The 25,623-nt window shown below is 45.0% G+C and overlaps 1 protein-coding gene across 1 annotated transcript; it reads right to left on the bottom strand.

The window, feature by feature from the left end:
• Window positions 1-424: 424 nt before the first annotated feature.
• LOC135828710 (uncharacterized) lies at window positions 425-20,443 on the bottom strand. Its single transcript, XM_065341133.1, has 9 exons — window positions 20,304-20,443; window positions 18,601-18,721; window positions 10,088-10,441; window positions 9,462-9,776; window positions 8,650-8,739; window positions 5,842-6,207; window positions 4,939-5,262; window positions 2,425-2,475; window positions 425-532 (listed from the first exon to the last, which is right to left on the bottom strand). The coding sequence occupies exons 2-8, from the start codon at window positions 18,719-18,721 to the stop codon at window positions 2,441-2,443; spliced, it is 1,605 nt and encodes a 534-aa protein (XP_065197205.1). The 5' UTR covers window positions 20,304-20,443; the 3' UTR covers window positions 425-532; window positions 2,425-2,440.
• Window positions 20,444-25,623: the final 5,180 nt, after the last annotated feature.

Consider the following 25,623-nt stretch of genomic DNA (forward strand, 5'->3'; position numbering starts at 1 on the left):
CACAGTGGGGTGATCCCACACCATTGTCACGCATGGTGCAGCAGAGAGACACACACACACACACACACACACACACACACACACACACACACACACACACACACACACACACACACACACACACACACACACAGTCACGTGACACAGCAACCCCAACTATGTTGTTAGTTTATTGGTTAATTGGTTAGAATGGACAGGAGTCCACAACTGAGCTCAGGGCAGGTAAAGGGACGGAAAGTTGAAGATACGCAAACAGACTGTCCCGAAAAGTCATAGCTCGACTTCGGCGGTCAACCGACTATCGCAATGATACTAATAATTATTAATTTATTATTGTGAGAACGAAAAGAAAGCAAAGAAAGGAAATGGACATATGGCTCAACATCTGAGTTTCAAATCAAAGAAACAGCAAAAATATAGACACATTCTTAGAACGTAGGTTTTAGAGAGTGTCCAATTGTCCTCTGGTCACGCGAAGAAGGACGTAAAGCAGTGCTTGCGGAAAATACTCATTCCGTCCTGCCTGCTCAACCTACAAAACACAGAATACGCATGGAAAATGCACACAATATTATCAGACCTATGAAACTGTTCCAAAAATGCGCGGATTTTGCCGCATGGTGCCAAAAAGCCAAAATGGGTCAGGCTGTCCATAATTTAGTCGTAGTTCACATGGGTCAGATGATGCCGGTCATTTTAGCTTCACTTTCGAAAACGTGATGAGCTCATTCTATAGTAATGCTTGCAATCGCTGAGCGCCGGTTGTGAGAGAAGGCAACTAGACAATACTACTTACTAGCAAGAGTACATACCCCCCCCCCCCCCCCAGAGTGTGCAACGTCTGATCCAACGCTGCATAGGGTCTTGGTCAAGTGTAATCGGATCTTCTGATGTCATGCGTACACTCCACACCAGCGCAAGGCCGGTCTCGAGGCAGGGCACCGTTGTTGTTGATCAGAGAGTACTCCCCGGGTTCCCCTCAGATGTGTACGGTATTATGAGGCAAAGATCCGATTACGCTCGACCAAGACCCTATGCAGAGCTGGATCAGGCGTTGCACACTCTGGGGGGTTATGTACCCTTGATACATGTATTAGTCTACAGAACAGTTTCCATCCATATTCTGGGGATGAATGTTGTACCAGTTCTAATAACATTGATCTTGCATTTCAAGTCAGAGCTGGGTTTGCATTCTTATCACCCCTTTTTTTTTAATATTAAAAATTATGAAAAATTATGATCCTCATTATGATTACTTTCTTGATTCTTATCAACCACCACACCACACTCTGGACAAGGCGGAATGCTGCTACTTAGTGCTTACCCCTCTTGATTACTTTCTTGCATAATTTTTTTCTCAGTTTCTCTTTGTGTTTTGTGATAAATCCTTCATGATGGCACATTGAATTTTTTGTTCTCCCATTAAAGAGGCCAAACATGGATCATCAGATCATTCTCAGTGAGTAATGTACAGTCCGGCATTTCAAAACTATAGACGCGGCGTACCTAGGCAAAAACCGTTATGCCAGCATCTATACCACATAAAATCTGTGATCACTTTGTGCATAAATTTTTCCAAATTGGGCGTCTGTTATCCAATCGTTTAGAAACTATATGAGAGTAATAATTGTGGAGCGGTCCTGAGCAATATTCCGAAAACTATTCTCAAAAAGTTCCAGCCAAATTTGAAATATTTCAAAACCCCTACGCGTCTATAGTTTTGAAATGGACTGTGGTTCACATGAAACTGTAATAGGTGTATTTATGCTACGACCTGTACATACTCACTATTCGTATTTCCCGCTCGTTCCCTTGGCAATGAGAGCCGCCCGCGTATAGAAGAACGCATGTTCCATTGGACCTCTAGTGCTGTCTTGAGTTGTCGTTGTCCTGCTCTCCTTTTCATTCTTGTCTACACTCTTGTCGAAATACTTTCCATACTCAATACCAAAACCCCTGTGTTCTGGTGTGAGGGGACTTCATTTAGCCGGAAGCTAACACTGGTGGCAGCGGAAAACGTCCACGTCTACATCGCTGGCGGAGTGTATACGCCTTCGGAGATCGTCTGCTATGAAGAACCAAGGAGAACTACCATATCCTCATCCACTCTCTTCGTCGATATTTTCCTTTCTGCATTGTCTTTCTTTCTGCCCGTCGTTTTCTTGTTGTATGCATTGTTTACAGTCCATAGGTCACAAAACCATCATGACCTATTTATGCTTACCATTAAAACAGAGAGGTTCTAGGCTGTCCAAGAGAGTGCTCAATACCGAGAGGCAGAGCTGGTTCAAACAATACGAGGACAGAGAAATTACTGTTTTCTGATGATCGCTTTACTAGTCTGTAAAACACTTTCTCTGCCCTCTTATTGTTTGTATGCTTACCAGTATCATTCTGGCGGTGCTACCAACCTCTACTACTCACCCTTTATCCCAGATTCTCAATGAGCTGGCTTGAGAGATGCAAAGTTGCCTCCTGAGAAAACAGCAGCACATCAATGGTAGCATTAGTAAGCTATAATTATTGTAGTTATAACTGGATGACTCAACAATACCATAGCACAAATGTTTGTGCGGTTCTTTAAAAAACAAAGAAGGATCTCAGTTTCAGACCACTACGTAGTACTTCTGAAGTACTAATTCTCTTGTTGTTTTTTCTCACTTCATCTAGTTTTTGGTTTGCTCCTTCTTTTTCCCTTTATCTCCAAATGATCGTTTTTTGGGCCTCTTTGCAGTGGTACATTGTACTGTTGAGCCACTGAAGTAAAATAAATTCAATACAATGCAATTCTCCCAAATACTACTACTACTACCGGTACTATCATACAATCGGCAATTTGGCGAGTTTGGCTCATCGTATGCAAGTAAGAGAAAATGTACCACTCGAAACGATAATAATTATCGTTATTATCAAATTGTCTTTCCCCTGAACCGTACTTGAGAAATCGATGCACTTCCCCTTCAACTATCCCAATGCACTAACTAGGGCAATGCACTGGGAGTGCTTCCGATGTGTTCAATATTTAGTTTCTGCATTATTAAGTATTTTCAAATTTTAATAACGCAATAAGGAGGACGAGCTGAAGTGACATTGGATTACTGTATTAGACAATGTCAAGCAATGGAGACAATACGAAAAAAATCTAAAAGGTAAAGAAAAATACATGTAAGAAGAAAAAAGCGATGGAAAAAAAGATAATTCGAACGAGTTTTAACACTCTTCAGGAATCACCGTTGTACTAAAGAACAAAATAAGAACAAAGGAAATAATATGGCAATCAAGGTATGGTAGCAAGATGCAACGACAGCACTAAAATATCGAGGTGTGATTTCTCACAAAAAGTGTGCTGAAAACAAGGGTATACAAGTACAAGTAAGAACAAGAGTTCCTAACCACCAATAGTGTGCAACTGGCAATCACCCAGCGCTCGGCGAAATTCCTACATTACGTCATGCGCAACTGGTGATCCGAGGTAAATTGTGTTCCTTGCGATTTTTGGAAATTATGCCCGGAACCGCTCCTATCTCAAGGCTATATCCTCGACATTTTGAAGCTTTTTTGAAGACATTTCAGACGTACAAGTCATACTTTCTCTTTTTCTCCGAGAATCCCTGAACATCAACCACAGGAAGAAGTGAGGATGAAGACCGCAAGTGTAGCTTGTGCCAACTGGCGAGGGAAAAAAATATTGCATTGCAGTCGAGGATAACCATTCTGATAGCTGTGAAACTCAGCCGAAAAACGCTCCTTCGACGCATTCTCAATTCCCTCAATCACTTGAAATTATCTTCGAGGAAAGGACGGAAATATGCCGAGGGCCCGGGGAAAAATAGTTTTTGAAGAGACTGGCTGCACTGCAATGGTATGGCGAAAGCAAAAGGCGATGAAGAGTCGCCATTGCAGGCATTGGCATCTAAAAAATTTTTTTAGGATGTTTTACTTCTTGTGTTGGGGACTCACATCAGAATCGCAGTTTACCCTGAGGAAGTAAGTTTTAGAAGAATTCATGGCACGACTCATCGCACTGCACCAAAAATGACACAATGAAGGAATTCCGCCGAGCGGGCTTCCATACAGGGACTGCTCAGGAGTTGCACACTCTTGGGTGTTATCAACTCTTGGTAAGCACTGAGCGTGGCAAGTGTGTATCAGCAAGAAAAACAATTTTTCGATCGCTTTTTTCTTCATGGTGAAAAGGAGGAGGGCAAAATGTTACGAGTTATGACTAACTGTCCACCAACGTAACCAGATCTTATACAGTCAGCGAGTGCGACCAAATGGCACAAAACTGATGATGACTGCATAAGATCTGGTTACGTTGGTGGACAGTTAGTCATAACTCGTAATATTGTGTCCTTCTCCTTTTCACCATAATTTAATTGGCTCACCACCCGAGTTGAGCGTTTTTATTCTTAAATGTATTTTCCTTTACTTTTTAGATTGTTTTAGTTGTAGTAATAACATGTTGTCCTTCTCCTTTTCACCATAATTTAATTGGCTCACCACCCGAGTTGAGCTTTTTTCTTCTTACATGTATTTTAAAGAGTCGGCGAGGAGAAAGCAATTTTATTAATGCAATAAAGAATATAATAGATGCAGACATGGCCATACAACAAGTTCATGGAATTTTCCTTTACTTTTTAGATTGTTTTATCATCGTCTCCATGGATTGGCATTGTGTAATAAAGTAATCCAATGTCACGTCAGCTCGTCCTTCATATTGCGTTATTATAATTGTTGTCTCCTCGCCGAATATTGCGGGGAAATTAAGCAATCAAGAACGCGCACGCATTGCCACGTTTCCATTCTTTCTTTTATTTTCGTGCCGTGGTTCAGTGGCTATCACCCCTCTCTCGCGCTTCGTGTGCCAATTTGTCATGGACCACAAGTTTTTTTTGTGAAAAAGAACCAAACAAACCTTAGAAGTATAGTACTTACTTCCACAAAGGACCGCATACCCTTCTGCTCCATCGGTGGCCAGAAACACCACAAACGATGGTCCATGCAACTTGGTATAATGAGCTTTGACCCGCCCTCCGGCGAGGATATAGTCTGGACCAACACCAGGCTCCAGGAGATCATCGAGGTCTGCTCGGAGGGTTGCGTCGTACTCGAAAGCGGCGGCAAGCTCCTGCGGGGTCAGAAGGGTGTGGTTGATGTATGCGCAGGCGTCGCCTGCAAACTCGTAGGAGACTGGCGCTTGCTTACCCAACGTGGCGAGCGAGAAGGTGCCAGATTGTACGGTTTTCCGCTTCCAGTGTCCTAGACAGAAAGTAAGATAAATGTATACATATCCGTTGTATGGTCGGATCAAGACAGTCATGTTGTCTGGGTATGTCAGTCACCGCATGCACATAAGAGCTCATGAAACACACAAAATCTGCAGTGCGAAAACAAAAGGGAAGCTGTCAGGGGGACATTTCTGAATGACATCATTATTTTGAGCAATGTAGTACATTCACACAGGATCCCCATCAGTACGAAATCTACTATTAGACCTCACTCAGCTTGGTTTGGGCTAACTGAGAACCAAGGTCGGCAGAGCGTCCCAGATCACGCCACCACTCTCCTTATTCATGGCTCACACATGACGGGTTTACGTGGCTCTAGTAAAAAAAAAAAAAAAAAAAAACTGCGCCACGTCCTGCCGCTCTCTGTCTCTGACCATTCCATGTAGTGTGCATGAGAACGGGCATTTGCAAAATACATTGACTGACAATTATTAATATACACCACCCTGACAGCAACGCCCCGACAACAAGATGGGTAGGCATTCTCCAAGCCGATGGGCACACTGCTATACCAAATTTGATCGCGTGATGTCATGCGACAGAACCTTACCTTCACAAGCCACGGAATATTCGTGGCCAGATTCATAGGTCCTCAGAACGGGACTCTGGAAAGCAGCCATGGCGTAGATCTTTCGGACATAGGCTGACCAGAAACTGATGGAAGATGTCGTTTCTCGCTGAGCGTTAAGATTAAGTTGACCCTGGATAATTTGGAAAGGACGTTGCTTGCAACTGATCTCTTTTTCCGTGCCAATGCCGATGTCCCCGAAATCAAGCACTCCAAATCCCCTCTGACGACACAGGTGTTGGGCACCTTCAAGGGAACTCACTTGTCGAGAAAGGGTAGCAGCTGAGCCCATCAGCGGAAACCTTAACTTCGGGCTCTCCTCAGTTCTTGCACAAAATGAGATGAGTTCTGCAAGAAAACATTCGAAAAAAGAAAAAAAAAGGACAGAAAAGGTTGCAGTCCGGTAAAATGTCTTGCACTCTACTCTAGAATGTAAAACCCTGATTGATACATGATTAACCAGTACTTCAATTCGTGGGCAGGGCAGGGGCTGGCACTTTGCATGGCGTTCGGAGACGATCGCGCAGTTTGTCATTTGCAATTTTTGCTTATTTCAAATGTGTCTTCATATTAGCAAATAAAACATGGATGACGCATAGGGCATGTTCGATTGGTAGGATCGGGATCCCGATCCACCGGATCCACTGGATTCGCACCCTTTCGATTGGTCGAATCCGGATCCGGATCCTTCGGATTTGGATCCGGTCAACCCTCCTCGGGGAGCAGGGTTGATCGGATCCAACGGATCCAAATGTGACCTTTGTGCGTATATGGCGGGTAAAAATCATTTTTGTACACATTGTGGTACGCACACGTGGATGGAGATAGAGCTTGTTAACTTTTTGTACGACGCACGCGATGAGTACGACGTTCACCCTTTAGGGTGCCTTGTGAGCGCCATTATCAACAACAAAGGCATGGCAACAGTCAAGGTCCAAAATAAAGTGTTCAGTTGAATCTGAAGGATCCGAGGGATCTGAGATCTGGATCCCGATCCTTACCAATCGAACATGCCCATAGTTGCATATACATGTAGACGGGAGAGAATGAAAAGAATACGTGAAGTGTAGTGGTGCGTATGGGTAGTCGGGGTACCCGTGCTACCCGCGGGGGACCTCGGGTAGACGGGTACAGAATAGTACCCGGAAACCCGAGGTCGCAGATGCCATCACGTACAGTGCACGTGTACAAACTCACGCAATTTGCCACATGTCTACTCAGTGTGAATAAAGGGAAGGCGTGCATTGTGCTGTTACCATGGAAACATTACTCCGATAGGGCATCCGCGCTACCCGTCGAACTACCAAAACCCGATACCCAAAGAGGGGGGGGGGGGGGGGGGAGGGGCAGCAATAGTCCAAACAAGTAGAGCTCCAGTTTTTAAACTTGTTTCGGTGGCAACGGGTGTTGGGAGCGTTGTGATTTGTACTGGAATCGTAGCACTCCGCAATCCAGGCCTACATGGGTGAAGAACCGACCATGACCAGTGACCACCAGGCAGTGCTAAAAACGATGTTTTAGGCTGCGTTTATACGACAACGAAGTACGACCGAAACGGAACGAAATCGTTTCGTTTACTACTATCATTTACAGGACAACGCACGAAAACGCACCCCAAAACGGAATGAAATGAAAACGCACTTGGAAGTGCTTTGAAATGTTTTCAACATATTTTCGCGCTTGTGTGAGCAGTAAAAACGATTGGAAACAGAGCACGGTCATGGCAACCATTATGCGCGATGGGAATATATCGTACGAGAAATATTCTAGCCACGTGCAGAAATAGCGTTCATGAGCTAGCCAGCTCCAACTAGCGTGTCCCCGTTCAAGTTTACGTTTCCGTGGAAACGGTTCAAAACGATTTACCGTTCTCGTGTAAATGGTTGTCGAGGGCAGCGTGTTTTGGTTTCGTTCCATTCCGTTTCGTGTCCGAGTGAACGCAGCCTTAGTACTCCCTGATGACCACCATTGTAGTAATCACCCCAGACATCCATGCAAGACGCAGTCGTACAACAATTTGAGGATGGCTGAATCTCGTGCTGGTAAAATTCGAGTCAGGGAGATAAAAACGAGGGATGCTTCCAGTACCAAATTACTAATAGACACCCTTAGCAAAAAACGTTATGTTGTAACGGTATTATCGTAAGTGGGAAAATACCGTGATTTGGGTTCGACCTTTAGCAAGATGCACGCTATTTTTAGTACGCTGTTGCCACGAGATTTGATTTCGCGCGGTACAACCATTTTTGTCACCATATACGCGATACAAGGTGAAATGCGTACGGACTATGCAATATTTGGCCAAAACACGTACCGTTGGTCACAACGATAAATCAGCCCCCATAACGTTTATACGCTGCAGCTTCAACGCTATTTGGGTGATCAAGGTACGAGTACCGTAAAAATAGCGTTACCGTTGTTTGCTAAGGGTGTCTAATGTCTCAATATCCCTGTCAATGTTGTGCCTTATTGTCGCACTATCTGACTGTATAATATCTCGTTACCTTAAGTTCGTGGATTGTTAGTCATAACTCGTACCACATAGGTCCTTTTCTGTTTATTGTTCTGCTCTGACAGCCATGGTACTGGAGATCAACAGGGGAATAGAGCCTTGCTGCTTGATATAACAATCTCCCTGTTAAATCATATGGGTGTTGGCGGGTGCGTTGCAATGGGTGTGCAATCATAGCTTTGCTGGTCATCATTCCACTCAATCTCATCCATTACTGCCAGTATTCGCAATCTAAAATGGGGCATTTTCAGTCTGCGTAGCCTATTTTCAGGTCTTACCTGGTGTGATGTCTTTTTCACACGTTTCGCCAATGTACCCTTTTTGGCAGATGCAGCGCCCCTTCACAAGTTGCCCATGATCGCAGATCTCTGTAGGGAGAGTAGAGGAGAAACATTCGGTCTACAACAACAACAACAACAACATGTAAACGCAAGAGTAAATAACCTCTCAAGAGTCTGTATTCCGGATAACTGCTAAACTCCTGGTTGTGACCACAAACGCCTAGTGGCTTTCTGTCAGGGAGTGCTTTTTTACTACTCTTCTGGTCACTTAACAGTTAAGTTAACACAGACTGCGAACGTAAAACTTGAACACTACACAATGTCAGCAGACTGCACTTTCATAAAATAAAAAAACCTCCACATAGAGGGCATCCAAAGTTTACACGTATTTCAAGGTTAAAGAGCGCATCTACTCTTTGTATAAACTAAAGGCTAATACGACTTTTTGGGGGAAATTCCGCAGGCTTCTATAGCAGACAGGCTTACAATCTACTAAACTAGCTGCGAGTGAGCATAGTGTTGCATGTTGAAGCCGCTGCTACTATTTCAAGGCGGCTTATGTGCGATTGTACGCTTCCAAAAGTGCGGCTTGTATTCGAGGGCGGCTTGTATTAAAGTGCGGCTTTTAAACAAGGCTTGACGGTACATGTAGGTGTGATAGAGTTTGCTGGTGTTAGGGTCTCCAGTGTTATGTAGTGACGCCATGACGGCAGTGGATCTTCTGCAAATCAAGAAGTAGATTACGATTATCAATAGTTATCCAGGAAGCAGTGAGATTTTGAAGTCGATAATCAAGTTGTCAAACTTACGAATGCATAATATTTGCTTCTCGGACTCAGGGTAGAGATTGAAAATCTGCATGATCAATTCACTAGTTTGCCCCCGGTAGTTCTGTGCCAAGATCTTCGCGCCGCCTTCAAGGAAATATGCACCAGATTTAACTTGAAGATGTGCAAACACATTCTGTCGAAGGTTAGTCAATTGTGACGCGGGGATGTCATTCTCGGACATGAGACGTTTGCCGTAAAAAGTGCAGGCTCGCCTTGCTGCATTGTACTTCACACGCAGTCCATTCTGAAGTGTTGATAGGTAATACTTTTGATAGGGCACCGTTGTCCAACTGCCTGCATTGTGAGAGAGGAACATAGAATAAGTCGATGATACAATTGAATTGAAGCAAATTTGTCCCAAACTCCACTGGCACCCGAGCTGATTTTCCTTTCCGCTTCCCACCAAATGTATCTGGCATCAGTATTCAATTTAGGATATGGAGAGAAAAAGAGTGAAAAAATACATGGCTGGTTGGTTCTGACTGAGAGAAAAAATACATGGCTGGTTGGTTCTGACTGAGAGTGGAACATTTTGAGAAGGGATGGTGTATGAAACGAGTGTTCACGGTACATAAAATGCAAGCACTGATTATTCAAAGGCTTACCTGAGCAGATTATAGTGGGAGGAATGTCTCCAGTGTAGGCTACGCCACTGCTTTCTTGTGAGTAATCCTGACGCATCAACACATTCCCAGATCGCCGGGCCCAATACACTGGTGACACTAGATCCCTCCTTACGCTAAACAACTTGTCCAGGAGGCTGGAAACGCAGGATTCCACGCCGGACTCCGGGTTCTTGTACTGGTCATAGTCCATCACATCAAACCCATATCTTTGGCACGTATCAACGGCTGATTCAGGACTGATCGTATTGAACTCCCCGGTGTAGAGGCTTGTACTAAATATTGCAAACCAGGTGGATTGAGTTCCAGCGGTGTTGTTACAGTTTGTCACAAAATCTGCGTGCAGAGGGAGGAAACACGAAATTGGACAGCAAGGATGTGTACAGGCCACTGAACGAAATGATCTGATTCCTGACCAACTATTCATCCTAACTGTACGAATGGTGTGTTTTTCAACAGCTGTTGGTAAGTGGCCGGTCACATTGAGGGAACAATCGTCAGATTATAAACCGGCGATAATTTTTCCTACTTTTTGTTACGGCCACACAGGATACGCATGATGAAAAAAATCTCACCCACACGAGCTATTGTTTTTGTCACCACTCGCTTCTGGTAGTCTGTCAGCTCCACTCCTGGGCCAGAGCTGCATCAGCACAGCCTCTAGAGTACTGCGAAACGGGGTAACGTTTGCGACAATAAATGTTTGCGTTTTACAAATTGAGACTGGTTTGCGCTGTTTAATGTTTGCGAGTCGTGCTACACAGTCGAGTCAGTCTTGCACTGAACTTTACGTGGCGCGAGTTTGCGTTCTTCAAAGTTTGCGATTCGGTATCCCGACATATCACCGAACGACAGTTCACCGAGCGACAGTTCACCGACCGACAGCTCACCGAACGACAGCTCACCGAATACCCAGTTCACAGAATGCCCATTTCACCGAATGCACAACTCACAGAATGACAGTTCACCGAGCGGCCAATTCGCCGAACAGACATTTCACCGAAAGAAAGAAAAAACAAAGAAGGACGGAGAGAATTTTGGATTTTTATATATATTTCAAGGATTCCCCAGAGGCCACTAAGCCTATCGAGGAGGTCTCCATTTGTCTACAGAGGTGAGCAGATCAATGAAGAACAATAGACAAGCAGCGAAAATGTTGCAATCACTAGGCCTTGACGGATTATGCTAGCATAATGTTTCGCATAATTCCTACCAAAATCGAATAATCGCATAATTCGAGGCAAATTGCATACGAATCGCACAAATAATGGAATAATCCGCCTGTTCGCACCAAATTCCATAGAGTTGTACATGTTCTACAAGTACCGTACAAGTAGATACACCAGGAAGTCGTAGGTTTACGACTCCCTTGATAACATGTCCAGTCCATTACAATCAGTGATGGCAAGAGTACATTTTATGTACTCTTGGTTTATGTACTCTTGTTTATGTACTCTTGGTTTATGTACTCTTGGTGATGGTCGTAGCTACAAGTGTAGGTCGGACGGTGCGTTGACCCCGTTGAACGTTTGCTACTAGTACTACAGTACAACGCCCTATAAAAAAATCCCCTGTTATTTTGCACAGAACCATCATATACATGTACATTAGCAGCATATAATGTGAGTATAATGCGGCATAATATGATAACTTTTAGCATAAAAATAGCATAATTCTGCAATTTTTTCAGCAATGCGAAAAGCATAATTTAACGAAAATATTAGCATAATCCGTCAAGGCCTAGCAATCACTCCACAACGTTGAAGAATTTTGAATTTTTGACAATAGAAGGCTGGTTGATATACAGTCAGACCTCGCTACTACAGAGATTTTATCGGATTTCATTGACCATGTAATGTTTACACGTTTGTGTAATGTTTACTAGGGTTGAAACGATTATACCAAAAAGCGATGGATCTAGCTAATCATTACGGTTTTGATTGTCTCATATTTTTCACCCAAAACGTACTAAAATGAACCCTTACTGTTGATGTTTCAACCAGCTAACACAGTGTTTTACTCTTACCAGTGGTGATGATTGGAATAAGGGATTAATTCAGTAAAAACTCGCTGCTTTTCAGAGCTATTCTTCCATATTTGTAATTTTTGTGCTTGCCAGTTCGGTCATTTTGGTCACAACCGTGGAAATGTAGTAATTTTTGCACGCAAACCCGACACATGCACTCAGTGCACTAGTGGTTATGCGACGTCTGACTGTCCATGTACTACATTTGCAACATTATAGCAATAAAAACTGCTTTATGGCAGTTTTCTAAAAAAAGTTATTGTGTTCTAGTCCATGGACCCCGTCTAAAAAGTAAGAAATTAACGAAAATTAATGTGATAGCCGAAAATTAAAATTTCACACAAAACCTCACAATAATCACACACAGGATGAAAAGCGAGAAGACCTTTTCCCCTCGTGGTCCTCTTTCCTATTCATGCATGTTGGCGCAGTACTCGTACAAGTCACCCGTGAAGTGTCAGACCAAAGAAGTGTTGAAAGCAGTATTTTTTTTAAACTAAGATCCTCAAGTGTTGTGATTATTGTGAGGTTTTGTGTGAAATTTTAATTTTCGGCTATCACATTAATTTTCGTTAATTTCTTACTTTTTAGACGGGGTCCATGGACTAGAACACAATAACTTTTTTTTAGAAAACTGCCATAAAGCAGTTTTTATTGCTATAATTTCTTTTGTTTTTTTAGCTAAGGATATTATTATTATAATTGTGTCACCAATGGAATGCCCTAAATGATGGTCTACATGTAGTGCCTCTACATGTGCATCATATCAAATTCAATACCGTATTATACGCATTGATGTGCAAGCCTTTTCTTGCAGAAAATGGCACTACAGTGCATTTCAAAACTATAGACGCGTAGGGTTTTTGAAATATTTCAAATTTGGCTAGAACTTTTTGAGAATAGTTTTCGGAATATTGCTCAGGATCGCTTCACAATTACTCTCATATAGGGTGCGTTCTTAAATTCTCTAGCTTCTAGGAGAAGAAGAAAAGAGAAGTCGAAGAAACTGGGATTCTTCAAGAACGGGTCTCGAAGAATTCGGAGATATTTTGCAGATGTCAAGCAAAATGAAGCGCCAAAGGGGCCGCGATCTTGAGTGCCACGAAAATAGTATGCGCTGTGCGTATGCGAAAAGGGAAACGCGTACACTCATGATCAACACGTGGCTTTTAGCCTAGTTCGCATGCGCTGATCCCAAACCGCGGGAATCTCCAAGTTTCAACCACCTCTGAAGCTTGGAGAGCTTGGAGAGCTTTGGAGAGCCTCCTAAAATTCGGAGAGGATATAAGAACAGCTCTCGAACTTTTCGGAGAGTCTCCAACTTTTCCGAGAGGATTTAAGAACGCACCCATAGTTTCTAAAGGATTGGATAACAGACGCCCAATTTGGAAAAATTTATGCACAAAGTGATCACAGATTTTATGTGGTATAGATGCTGGCATAACGGTTTTTGCCTAGGTACGCACGCGTCTATAGTTTTGAAATGGAGTGTAGTCTTGCATATTCCTGTTCTTCTGCAGGGGAATCATATGGGTAGTGGCGGTGATACTTTTTTATACGCAGGTCATTCTGTGGATGTTGCTGTTGCAGAATTCCATGACTCTGTCATAAAATTGTCTTGTCTTTCAGAAAATTCAGATGTCCACACCCCAAAATCACATTTACTTGAGAATTGTAACTAGGTGCGTGCCGCAGATGTTTTCGTTGATTATGTGTTTATAATTGTAGTCATGGGTTGTCGTGATAAAGGTCATCCGGCATCATATTGTACTCAAATCGTAATCCTGTTGATGTCAATAAACGTTTGGAAGTAGTTCAATGACTTCAAAGTGTTACAAGTCCACGATTGTCTAAAACAACACAGCAAAGTAGGAACAATAAACATGTATTAAAATGTAAACAAATACATTGTCGAGTCCGACACGTCGTTCCAACAACTACACTGATCCTGAGGATATAAGGGGCAAGGATATAGTTGGAGGTACTGAGAGATAAACAAGGCACTCTATAATAATAAAATGTTACACGACTTTGGGGGAGTATGAATGATATCCAGTCAAACCTCTTTAGGACGAGCATCAAGGGACCGCTGGTATTTGTTGCGTGAGTTTGTCTTAACCCTATTTTATAACGAGTGAATACAATTACTTCTCCAATAGAGACACGAATAGATTTCTTCTACAGCGAAAGATTCTAAGCCAAACCAAACCATTGACTCGTCTTGTATGAAACAAATGAGTCACTGAACCTTTCTTTAGCAACATGATGGCAACTGAAACAACAACAGAGAAAATACGATACATGTACAGCACATTCTTGCAGGTACTACAAAGTAACAAACAGATTGTAGATCGTAATTCTTGCTCTGCCGGCACGCAACTTTATTTGGGGCAGTGCAATCTCGGCGCTACCCTCAAATCAAACAGCCCAGACTCGAGTAAACAAATCCAATCGTAAGAGATTTTCACGAGACGAGACTGCACCCATTGGCTTGTTTCGCATGAAGCAAACAAGTCACTGAATGCATGAGCTCCATAATGGAGATTTTCCCTGTCAGATATGCTAATTTATTTTGCATACTCGGCCAATGCGTCCTTGAACCTTTCCCTCCAGATTGGGAACTGCCAACGATGCTATGTCACTGCAAAATTCAGATTCTACCCTATGATCGGAGCACGGAATGCCTGAAGCAATCATGGCCAGTGCCTTACTTGTAACGTACCAATGTACAATGAACATGAGTATTTCGACAACACATCTAAGTCTCAGCAGCAACATATAACATAAGCCTTACCGTCAAGAAGGTGAACTCGCGTTCTTCGCACACTGTTGGCAAGGGCAAAGAGATACGAATGGATCTAAATCCGAATAAAATCAGCACACGTTTCCGTAAATGAAAGGGTGAGCATAAGCAAATGAATCGAAGGAAACTGGTCAAATCAGAGATCACCTGTCACTGAGTATTCCGTAAAAGGAGGCCTCGACAGCAGAAAAGCTAAATTTAGAAAAGAGATCCTGTGAGCTTTTCCATTATTTTATTTATTTTATCTAAAATCAGCACACTTTTCGTAAATGAAAGAGTCAACACACACAAATGAATCAAAGGGAACTGGTCAACTCACCTGTCATTGAGTAATATTCCGTGAAAGGAGGTCTCAGCAGAGCCGAAGCGAAATACATGTAAGCCAGGACACGAAATATCCGTAACAGCTCATGCAAGAAGCAGTTCCAAAGAAGGAAGTTCCTCGCGCATGCACATCCGAAAACGGACTGCATGCATGCAACACAATGTCTGCCGTACACGTGCACAGCATGCGGCTACCACGCGTTGGTAGATCTAATACCGAGTACCTTACGTAGAAACTTACGTAGCCTGAGTGAAATACCGAGCACCTTACGTAGAAACTCACGTAGCATAGCGGTGTCGTTTTTCTTGCCATGTGAACACAATAATAGAAAAGCTGACAGGATCGCTTTTCTAAATAACGTGCAACCAGCGCCAGTAGTGGCAGTACGTCAGCATTTCAGCCCTGCGAAACTCAGCGCCGGTGAAGTATTAAACAGTTAGCCTGACTACGAACCAGTCATTACAATTGAGAGTAGAATTTCGGTGAGCTGTCTTGTCGGTGATATAGCCATTCGGTGAAATGTCTTTCTGTGAAGTGTCTTTCGGTGAATTGTCCAGTCGGTGGATTGTCCATTCGATGATTTGTCTTTCGGTGAAGTGTCTTTCGGTGAAGTGTCTTTCGGTGAATTGTCATTCGGTGAATGGTCGGTAAACCTTCGGGGCCTCTCGCGAAATTCGCAAACAGTTTTACGTCGCAATAGTTACCCGTTTTACAGTATTGCTCCACTTCACAGCGCAATGAAAAAACAAGGAAACTCAAAGAAATCCAGTGGAAGATGCGGATGATTCTAATCTTAAGCGGAAAAGTGGGACCTCGAGCTGATTTTCGTCACGTGGATTAAATCTCTCAAATATCCCGCTCAACGGCAAATATCCATGGTAACCACGGATTTTTTTTTAATTTCCCTCAGAGTGACCGTCCCCTAACGGGAACGTGAGAACTTTTCTACGCTTTAAATTGTCTTAATACATGTACAAGTCTAGGGGTAAGCAGACCTATACAAACTTATAGTTCACGTTTGACACCAATGTGTTGGGTGCATAAACTTTGAGCCTGTCAGATAGGCTGAGATCGGATGTAGATTCATGGGATCCATTATATTGATTGACACAATGTCATCCATGAATTGAGAATAATAATAATAATAATAATAATAAATTTTAAAATAATAATCTTCACTAGTTTGAGGGAAAGAGACAAACGGGAAAACTCTGAAGAAAAAATTGACTGTCACCACCAGGACTCGAACCAGGGACCCTCGCTTGTAGCTAGCAATGCTCTAACCACTGAGCTATGGTGTAGTCGTCATCCCAGCAGAGACTGTTCAACATTCTCTTCAGACTTCGTAACTCACACTTCCTGTGAATCCACACAGGCGGGTGGGACGCAGCCCTCACTGTACCCACACAATAATAATGATAATAATAATTTGAAACTCGGGTATTGAGCCAATAATAAAAGTAGAAAGGAAAAGGACATAATTATGGAAACGAGTTAAGAGTAACTCTCCACCACTGTAACTAGATACTATATACAGTCAGAAAGTGCAACAACTAGGCACAAAACTGACAGAGTACTGAGACATTCGACGTCCTGACACCTAGCTTCAACACATCTCCGTAGCGCTAGCCGACAGCCTTCCAACTTGGAAGGTTCAAGGTTATGGAAAGACCAAAGAGGGGAAGGCAAGCGCAACAAAAACGAGCACAAGCTACAGTCCCAACGGAACAAAGAATGTCGATTGTCACTGGACGATGACGAGACCAGTAGGCGATTTGACAAAGCGGTCTAACTACAATTCGAAGCAGCAAAGCAGCACACCACCCAACTTGGGTGGGGCAAAAATATCAAAGATAAGTTAAGAAGGGGGAAGCTTTGCGAGAACGAATTGTACAAACCGAAATCTAAACATTCTTTGTTTCGTTGGGACTGTAGCTTGTGCTCGTTTTCGTTGCGCTTGCCTTCCCCTCTTTGGTCTTTCCATAACCTTGAACCTTCCAAGTTGGAAGGCTGTCGGTTAGCGCTACGGAGATGTGTTGAAGTGTCAGGACGTCGAATGTCTCAGTACTCTGTCAGTTTTGTGCCTAGTTGTTGCACTTTCTGACTGTATATAGTATCTAGTTACAGTGGTGGAGAGTTACTCTTAACTCGTTTCCATATGTCCTTTTCCTTTCTAATAATAATAATGTATATAAGTGTGTGTTTTAGTTATTACATATTTATGTGACGGCGTTCCACTGATGACAGTCACAAGAAAACGTTATGGAACTTGACTTTCTTCATTTTTGCTGTTGTTATGAGTGCACAATTTATCTTATTTATTGCCATTAATAATAATAATAATAATAATAAGGTTCGATTAAAATGCTAAGAACTATCCTTAACATGTAGATGCACCTCTGCTGCGTTTGCACGTTCAATAGCTAAGAGACTTAAATAACGACTGATAAAGACTGATATTTCCTTTGTTACTCCCTTCATCGGTTGATGTATTTTGCGTGTCGCTGCAAATTCTGTATTATTGTTTTGATGTTGGAGTTCGGATTGAGTTTCTTTCCTTTCTTCCTCTTCTTTCAACTATTTCTTGTCCCTTTGGTTTTTAGGTTTTATTTATTTATTTATTTTTTTTATTTTTTATTTTTTTCACTTTCTTTTTGCTGTCCCACCGATGGAAATATTTCCCGGTGGGTCTGGCTTATCGCCTTCGAAAGAAGTGAATAAAGGAGGGATAACAATAGCATTCGCTCACAATGGAATACAGAGATAGAGGGCGAAGACTTTCGGCCATTCTGCTAACAGCCTTTCCAGTTTGCTCTCTATTTCATCCTCCTCTCCTATCGGATCTCTTTATCCAAACATTTTCAACAGCTGTAGAAAGGAAAAGGACATGATATGGATAAGAGTTAAAAGCCTGACGGTAACCATCCATCACTGTAACCAGATACTATAATACAGTCAGAAAGTATCCATATGTCCTTTTCCTTTCTACAATAAAAATGTTATTATTGGCTCAACATCCGAGTTTCAAATTTTCAACAATGTGACCAGTTTCCTTGGATACAAGAAAGCAACAACACTGAGAAGAAGGGTACACATCAGGCTCTTCAACAACATTTCAGTGTATCCTTTAACTCAGTGTTTTTTCTCCAGCGCTCCAGTTGAGTTACATGTACCCATCTGCCACTAGGGTTTACGAGGGGTGTTAGCGGTCGTTCCCTGCGGGAACGGACATGATAATTTACTTTTTACAAGTTGTTGGTAAGTTTTTACTGTTACATGGATACTAGCAAACGTGCACTCTTGATACTACATCAGTACATGTAGCACTTCGAAGTACTCACTTGGAAGGAATGTGACCAGCTTGTCGGAATCTGCTGTCGCGTGCTGTGTGCAGATCACGGCTAGAGTTGCGAAAGCGAACGACGCCGTCCAGAAGCGTGAAGACATAGCAGCATACGCCATCTGTAGCCACCAGAACCAACAGAACATGCACACAAGCTGGTATTAAATGTCACTGCACGCCTTAGGGGACCTTAAGCTGCCTTCTCTATCTCTTAATTTGCTGGCCCAAAATCCTTTACATAGGATTTGAAAATGTGTGCCTTTTATGCCGTTGTTGTTGGTCATCACGACCAGTAATAACGGCATAATGGTTTTCATGGAAGTTGTAAATATGTTTGAGGCATGAATGTTCACATTTTAGATTCATAGGGCGATAATATTTCTGATGAATACCCATTTTCAGCAAAAATTGGAAATTTGAGCATATTTGTTCAGCTGCTGTCATGGAAAGGACTGAAGCAGTGAATGTGCAGAAGAACATTGCAGGTGTGGTTTCATGACGACATATCGCACATGCCGTCATGAAACTACCAGTTTTAAGGATAAAACAAGGTCCAATAAAATCTCAAATCCTATATATAGGATTCGAAAAATAGGGCACAGGCCTTAGTAATATTGGGCAAGGAGATGAGCCTGAGATGTTAGTGTTTGAAAAAATTATCTTATTCAACTCTCGATATCTACTAAGACCTAGCAAGGAAGAATTGGTCACATACTTTTCTCTATGCTCGTGCCACACCCATTTTGAGTTGAAAAATATGACCAAAATCCTATAAATAGGATTTAGCAAATTAAGAGATACATACGCATGCACACTGTATACATGTACATGTATATGCACATTCACACGTCTGAAGGTTTGTGGTTTTCAATATATTTAAAAACCCGTACATTTACATTTTAAAAAAATTTATTAAATGTAACATTGAAGAACCTATGCACCCAGACCTACAGTAAGCAAGGTGGCTTTTGCTGCAAGTCCAAAAAACAATTCATAGCGCATTCTGCAGCTGCCCAGTTAGCTCAGGGACCCAGATCGTGCCATTTTCGTGAGGCTCCTGCTTCGGTATGGCGTGAGACCAGCTGCTTTTGCTGGAGACATCTGTAACTGGAAGTCAGCTTAGATTCGTCATTGGATTATGGTTCTGCTGCATGCCTTCATAGTTTTGGCGTGGACGAGGATCTACCTCTCGCAGCCACTCCAGAATCGATGGAAAGGTTTGGCAACTGGATCGGTCACGCCTCGGAGGGCATCCAAAACGGTTGACGAATGCACTTTCAACACACTTGCTGACTTTCTGAAGAATATCCATGTGGAACAATGATCATTAACCTTGTGGATTTTTTGCATATCTTCAACGGAGATACTCTGAGAGTCAGGTTGGGATCCTGCATTTTTGTCCCACTACAACAGTTACTGTAACCTAACATTATCCAAGTTTCACATTGCCAATTGTCAAGCAGCGCCCAACCACAACCGTTGTTAGCCTAAGGATACGGCGTTTGGATATGTGGCCAAGTTTGCTTCCCTTATTCGGTGGCCTGGCGTGTGATACCTCTTTGGCAAATACGGTGTGAAACGAATTAGGGGTGAAACAAAGGTGCCAAGGTCAACACACGATTACTGCATGCATGCATACATGCACTGATCTTATGTATGAATGTTGTATGATACACGTTACAATCCGGCCTTCCGGCTTACCTCCGACTTTCTTCTTCTCGCAGAGCTTCTCTTTCTCTCTCTCTCTCTTCCAACCTATTCCGTTCCCGGTAGGTGATGCTTTGAGAAGCAAATGCGCGTTTGGCTAACCACCACAACGCAATTGGAGAGTGACCAGGAGAAACGACAGGTCTTGTTGATCAGCAGTCGACTATAAATCCAGTCATGTGCTAAACGCAATCGTCGCCCCCTCCCTCCTCCCCCCCCCCCCCCCCGCCCACATGTCCCACACTCTTCCATGTTTGTCTGCACATGTAAACGCAGCATCGTGTTGTGCCCTAGCCCAGCGGTCTTTGACCCGACTGCAAGTTGAGTGGTGCCGTGTACACATTTCCGTACACAGTGCAGCAGGCTAGGCCCCGCCTGCGCCTAGCCTGACGAGCTGACGAGCGTCATGCGCCATGCGCGCCCAGCAGTGAACCCATGACACCATGCAGCGCTCTGCGGCGAGTCTGCGCGCCCTGCGCTGCAGTGCACCTGTACTGCGCATGCAGGCGGGATGTGCACACGGCATGCCATGCTCCTGGCACAATTGTGGCTTGGCTGGGCTGCGTTTGGGTGGGAATAGTACGTAGACCTACGGTTATCAGGCAAGCTATGTCCAAATAAATTGTTGCAAGTGGAATTGGAAGTGCTATCGATAATCCTTCATGCCAGTTGTGTCAAAAAATGGGAATGATTTAGAAAAGCGATCCTGTCAGCTTTTCTATTATTGTGTTCACATGTCAAGAAAAACGACATCGCTATGCTACGTAAGTTTCTACATAAGGTGCTTTTTTCTCTTTTTTTTACCATGCCTCTTGTACGGGCAAAACATAAAATAAAGACAATCAATGATTAGATCGAGCGCATGCGGTGATGATCATGTACAATGTCATTAATGACACTTGACAGATAATAATAATAATAATGCAAGCCTCAAGCTGAGATTCTTGCTTCAGCAACAACAAGCGCTGCCGAGTCTGAGGCCATTGCTGGTAAGAATGCCTTGCGTGCACCACGCAAGCACATCAGCGCTGAACGGACCAGTGCAAAGCCAATCTGGCAGCGGATGGCAGCTAGGGTGATGCTGTATGGCTCCCCAGTCTTGGCAGCGAGGAGAGAGGCGACGTGTTTGTAGAGCGAAGCACCGTGCTTTCCCATGCCTCCGGTGGTAGAGAAGATGGCGGGGACAAAGCTGGAATGCTCCACCTCCCTCAGGCGCTGCTCATACGCACGACGCTTAGCCTTTTCATGACGGACATAGGTAGCAGCAAGTGAGTGGGAACGGTTCGAAGACGCATGGGGGTTGAATACCCGTACATCAATGTAGGTGCGTTCGAACCGTCCTCCCCAAATGCCACTAGCCACGACGTCTAGGCGTGCCTGGTCGTCAGCAATAGCAGTGCGATAACGGAGTTGCTCTCCGGAGAGTGGCTGGAGGTGTGGCTCAACTGCTACCTGATGGGCCACCCGCCTGAGCAGACGAGCAGTGAGGTCCCTCACCTCGTTGTGACGAATGGACGGAAATCCACCCGTCGGACACGAGAGGGAGTGAGACACAGTGAACTGCTGCCCACACGCACACAGTGATGGTAGCCGGACCGGCAGCCAGTTGAAGCGAAGGCAAACAGCATCCCGAAACTCCGACTTCGTCAGGGTGAAGCCATGGCGTTGAAGGGGTCGGCACGTGAGCCAGCTTGAGGCACCCGGTTCCGAAGCCAGAGCGATCACTCGCTGCAGCTCTGAACTGGCGGAGGAAGAGAAGGCCTGGGCTGCTGCGCGAATTGACTCCCCGGCTGTCGCCATCACGCGCTTCTTGGCAGCGCGAACATCATGGATGGCCGTGCCAAGAACTGGATCTTGGGCGAGAACACGGCAGGTGAGGGAGGCAGTGATGTCAAGGGAGGACTGGTGCTGTTCGGCCCGGGACGACGGATGAGGTATGCCAAGGCCTCCAAAGCGACATGGCAATGCTATCAGGGTGCGCTCCTCAGCATTGACGGGGCGACCTAGGAGAGCAGGAATGAAGGTGTTGGTGATAGCAGCATCAAGCGGAGCTAGGTGCTCAGCCATACCAGGTTGTGCCCTACAGAGAAAAGTCCATTTGCTCTGCAGGCCGTACACATACGCTGAGTAGGCTGCTTGCGGCTCAGTGATAGCATACTGGCTAAGGCGGTGAACTTGTGTGCTCCACTCCTCAACCTTCTGCTGCAGGTAGCTGGTGACAAAGGCTGGCGTGCCGATTGCAGCGCCGAGGTATCTTGCACCATCGGGTTGGATGGTGACACCTGTGCCGTCGAAAATACGGACAGCCTCATCGAGGAACTGAGGTTTCACAACCAGGATGGATTTGGACGGGTTGGGAAAGTATCCGTACTGGGGGCCCTTTCCGACTAGCCGATCCCACCACTTGCGCACCCGCAGCAGCTTGCCACCCGACCCAGCGTCGTCAGCATACCAGGACTGTACCGCACCTTCAGTTGCCACAGACTTCATCAGCGGGGCGATGCCAATAGCATACATGGCCATTGCCACAGGGTCGCCTTGAGTTGTACCTTCCTCCGATGGGATCGTTTCACCACCAACAAATAGTTTTGCCGGCCGACGGTATGTGTTGACAACCAGATGGGCGAGAGACGGACACGCGTGCTGCACATTCCTAAGGCAAACTTCGCGGTTCAGGCGATTGAACGCATTGGATGCGTCGGCAAGCAAAAGACACTCTGTGGACGGATCATCAAACACACTCCCCATCGCATGGATGGCAGCTTCGATACCTCCGTCCTGGCCTGCACATAACTGAAGGCTTCCTGCAGCCTCCATGATTTCAGGGCGGATGACAGAGAGGATGGCCTTGCCCAGGATTCGGCGGAGAACCTCCCCAATGCCGATCGGTCTGACACCTGGGCTCTTGTCCAGAGGAATTAATCTGCAGGACGTGTAAGCTTCCAGTGCGGTAGGATCGACATACGTAGTTGCGAGGCGGCGCGCACATTGAGCCATAGCATCGCATAGCTGGTCAGATGCATCGGAAAAGCCGGTGCACATATGGCGCCACGTGTCCGCGTTCACTCCCGATGGGCCAGCACCTCCCTGCGTGTGTAGTGCGGCACGTCGGATGGAGGCTCTATTAAGAGCTTCGAACTGCACAGGATGAGGTGGTATGGGCGCTTGCCCGGGAATCAGTGCATCTGGGTTTGCTGGCTGGCCGATAGGGTGCTTGCTCTTGAGCACGTCACGAACAGTGCTGTCACCCACTCTGTCGTCCAGTTCCAATACACCGCCACGACCACCCTCCTGCGACATGTGGATGGCGGAGGTTAACTTTCCACCCGTCACAAGGTTGGCAAAGTGCCGAGCGTCTGTGGACTGAGCAGTTGTGGATGACTGACGTTGAAGAAGCTGTTGGATCGTGCGACATTCATGGCGTAGTTGATCTATCTCGCCGTTATTCCACTGGTGCAAGCGGGTTTGGAGACACTTTGCGAGTGACTGTGATGGTGGTCTTGTTTTCTGAAGGAGTAGTTGCTGGAACACCATGGCAATTCTGAGGGCTTGACCCTCAAAGGGTCCTGAATCTCCAAAGCCCTGCAGATAGACACTCAGTTGTGCTACAAATGCCTTTCCAGAAGATCCATGTGGCACATTGAAGGTATTTGGCCTGAAATGTACTGCCTCCTCATATGCGGCATTGATGGTGGCTGCCGTAGTTTGGCTGTCCATAGTTCCCAGGGTGAATGCACCAGTCGCTGCAGGCGAATGGTGTGGCAGCGTATTGTTGTCCTGCCTGTTTGCATCTTGATGGAGGGTCTCGTCCAAGGGCAAGGTTGCATGAATCTGTGTTGCTTGACTACTATCTAGACCTGCAAGCAGATGTGCGGCTTCCGCGAGAGAGTCATCTGGATCGGCTCTAGCACTGTCCAGTAATACTTGCCCCGTTTCTGCCGAATCCGCACCTGGTTCATCCGCATCGAGTCGAAGCTGGCTCGTGCCGCCGGCCGGTGTTCTAGCCGCCTGCTCCGCTCGGCCGCCCGCAAAACTAGAACTACTACTGCTGCTGCTGCTGCTGCTGCTGCTCCTGCTGCTGCTGCTCCTGCTGCTGCTGCTCCTGCTGCTGCTGCTCCTGCTGCTGCTGCTCCTGCTGCTGCTGCTGCTGCTGCTGCTGCTGCTCCTGCTCCTGCTGCTGCTGCTCCTGCTGCTGCTGCTGCTGCTGCTGCTGCTCCTGCTGCTGCTGCTGCTGCTACTGCTACTGCTACTGCTACTGCTACTGCTACTGCTACTGCTACTGCTACTGCTACTGCTACTGCTACTGCTACTGCTACTACTACTACTACTACTACTACTACTACTACTACTACTGAAATGTGTTTTTATTGAAAGCACAAAGCAATGAAGATGTGAATGCAAGGAGGGCAATGAATTCAAAAGGCGAACAGCAAAATTGTAACAAAATAGAAAGATAACAAATATTAATGGCAACAGCAATGTTTATACATGAAAAAGGGGAAGGAAAAGGAAAGAAAGACATCCAAACCAGAACTGCTTGAACACCGCCAGAAATGAAACTACTACTACTACTACTACTACTACTACTACTACTACTACTACTACTACTACTACTACTACTACTACTACTACTACTACTACTACTACTACTACTACTACTACCCGCATGGGCAGCACCCGGGTCGCGACACTCTGCAGCTTGGGCATGTGTGTGGATTTCGCGTGGGTCAGTGTCATGCTGTTGGTCTACAATTTTTTTGTAATATGTCCCACGCCTGCTGTTGAGAATTTGAAACAGTCTCTTGTCGGCACTCCGCAAGCAGAGCAGACGTGAGTGACTCTGGGGTCTCAGCTGTGGTAGTCGGCCTCATTGTCATGTCACGCTGTGTAGGTCTGACATCGTCAGCATGCTTGCAAGTTGACACTTCTGAACTGGTGCTTGTTGACTCCGCAGACTCCGCGGATTCCAGTAAGTTCCATGCTAGCTGTTGAGAGCTTGACACATTCGACATAGCAGCGGCGAGTGCGGCGGAGGCTATGTCATCCGCTGTGGTTGCACCGGACACAAGCGTTCTCTGAGTGGTGTGTGTGTTGGTTGTCGATCTTCGGTTGGGCGACGCAAATCCGAGTTGCTCAGGTGGAGCTGCCCCTGGCTTGGGTACGGTACAAACGGCTGGCTCTTTTCGTACGGTTACGGTGTTCTTACAGTTCGACTTCCGTCCTGGCGCGCAGCTCGTGCACTTACGATTCTCTTTAGCACATTTGCATTTGTAGCAGGTGCCACTAGGGAGGTTCTGCTCTACGTTTTGGGAAC

Source organism: Sycon ciliatum, chromosome 12, assembly GCF_964019385.1.
Source record: "Sycon ciliatum chromosome 12, ocSycCili1.1, whole genome shotgun sequence".
Lineage (NCBI taxonomy): Eukaryota > Metazoa > Porifera > Calcarea > Leucosolenida > Sycettidae > Sycon > Sycon ciliatum.

Bases quoted from the DNA above. Each gene is read 5' to 3' on its own strand.
- LOC135828710 (XM_065341133.1), bottom strand. From the start codon at position 18,721: ATGGCGTATGCTGCTATGTCTTCACGCTTCTGGACGGCGTCGTTCGCT. The intron at 10,442-18,600 runs GTGAGTACTTCG...CTCTGCACGCAG, and splicing joins GCTGGTCACATTCCTTCCAA to ATTTTGTGACAAACTGTAAC. The intron at 8,740-9,461 runs GTAAGTTTGACA...CTCTCCCTACAG, and splicing joins GAAGCAAATATTATGCATTC to AGATCTGCGATCATGGGCAA.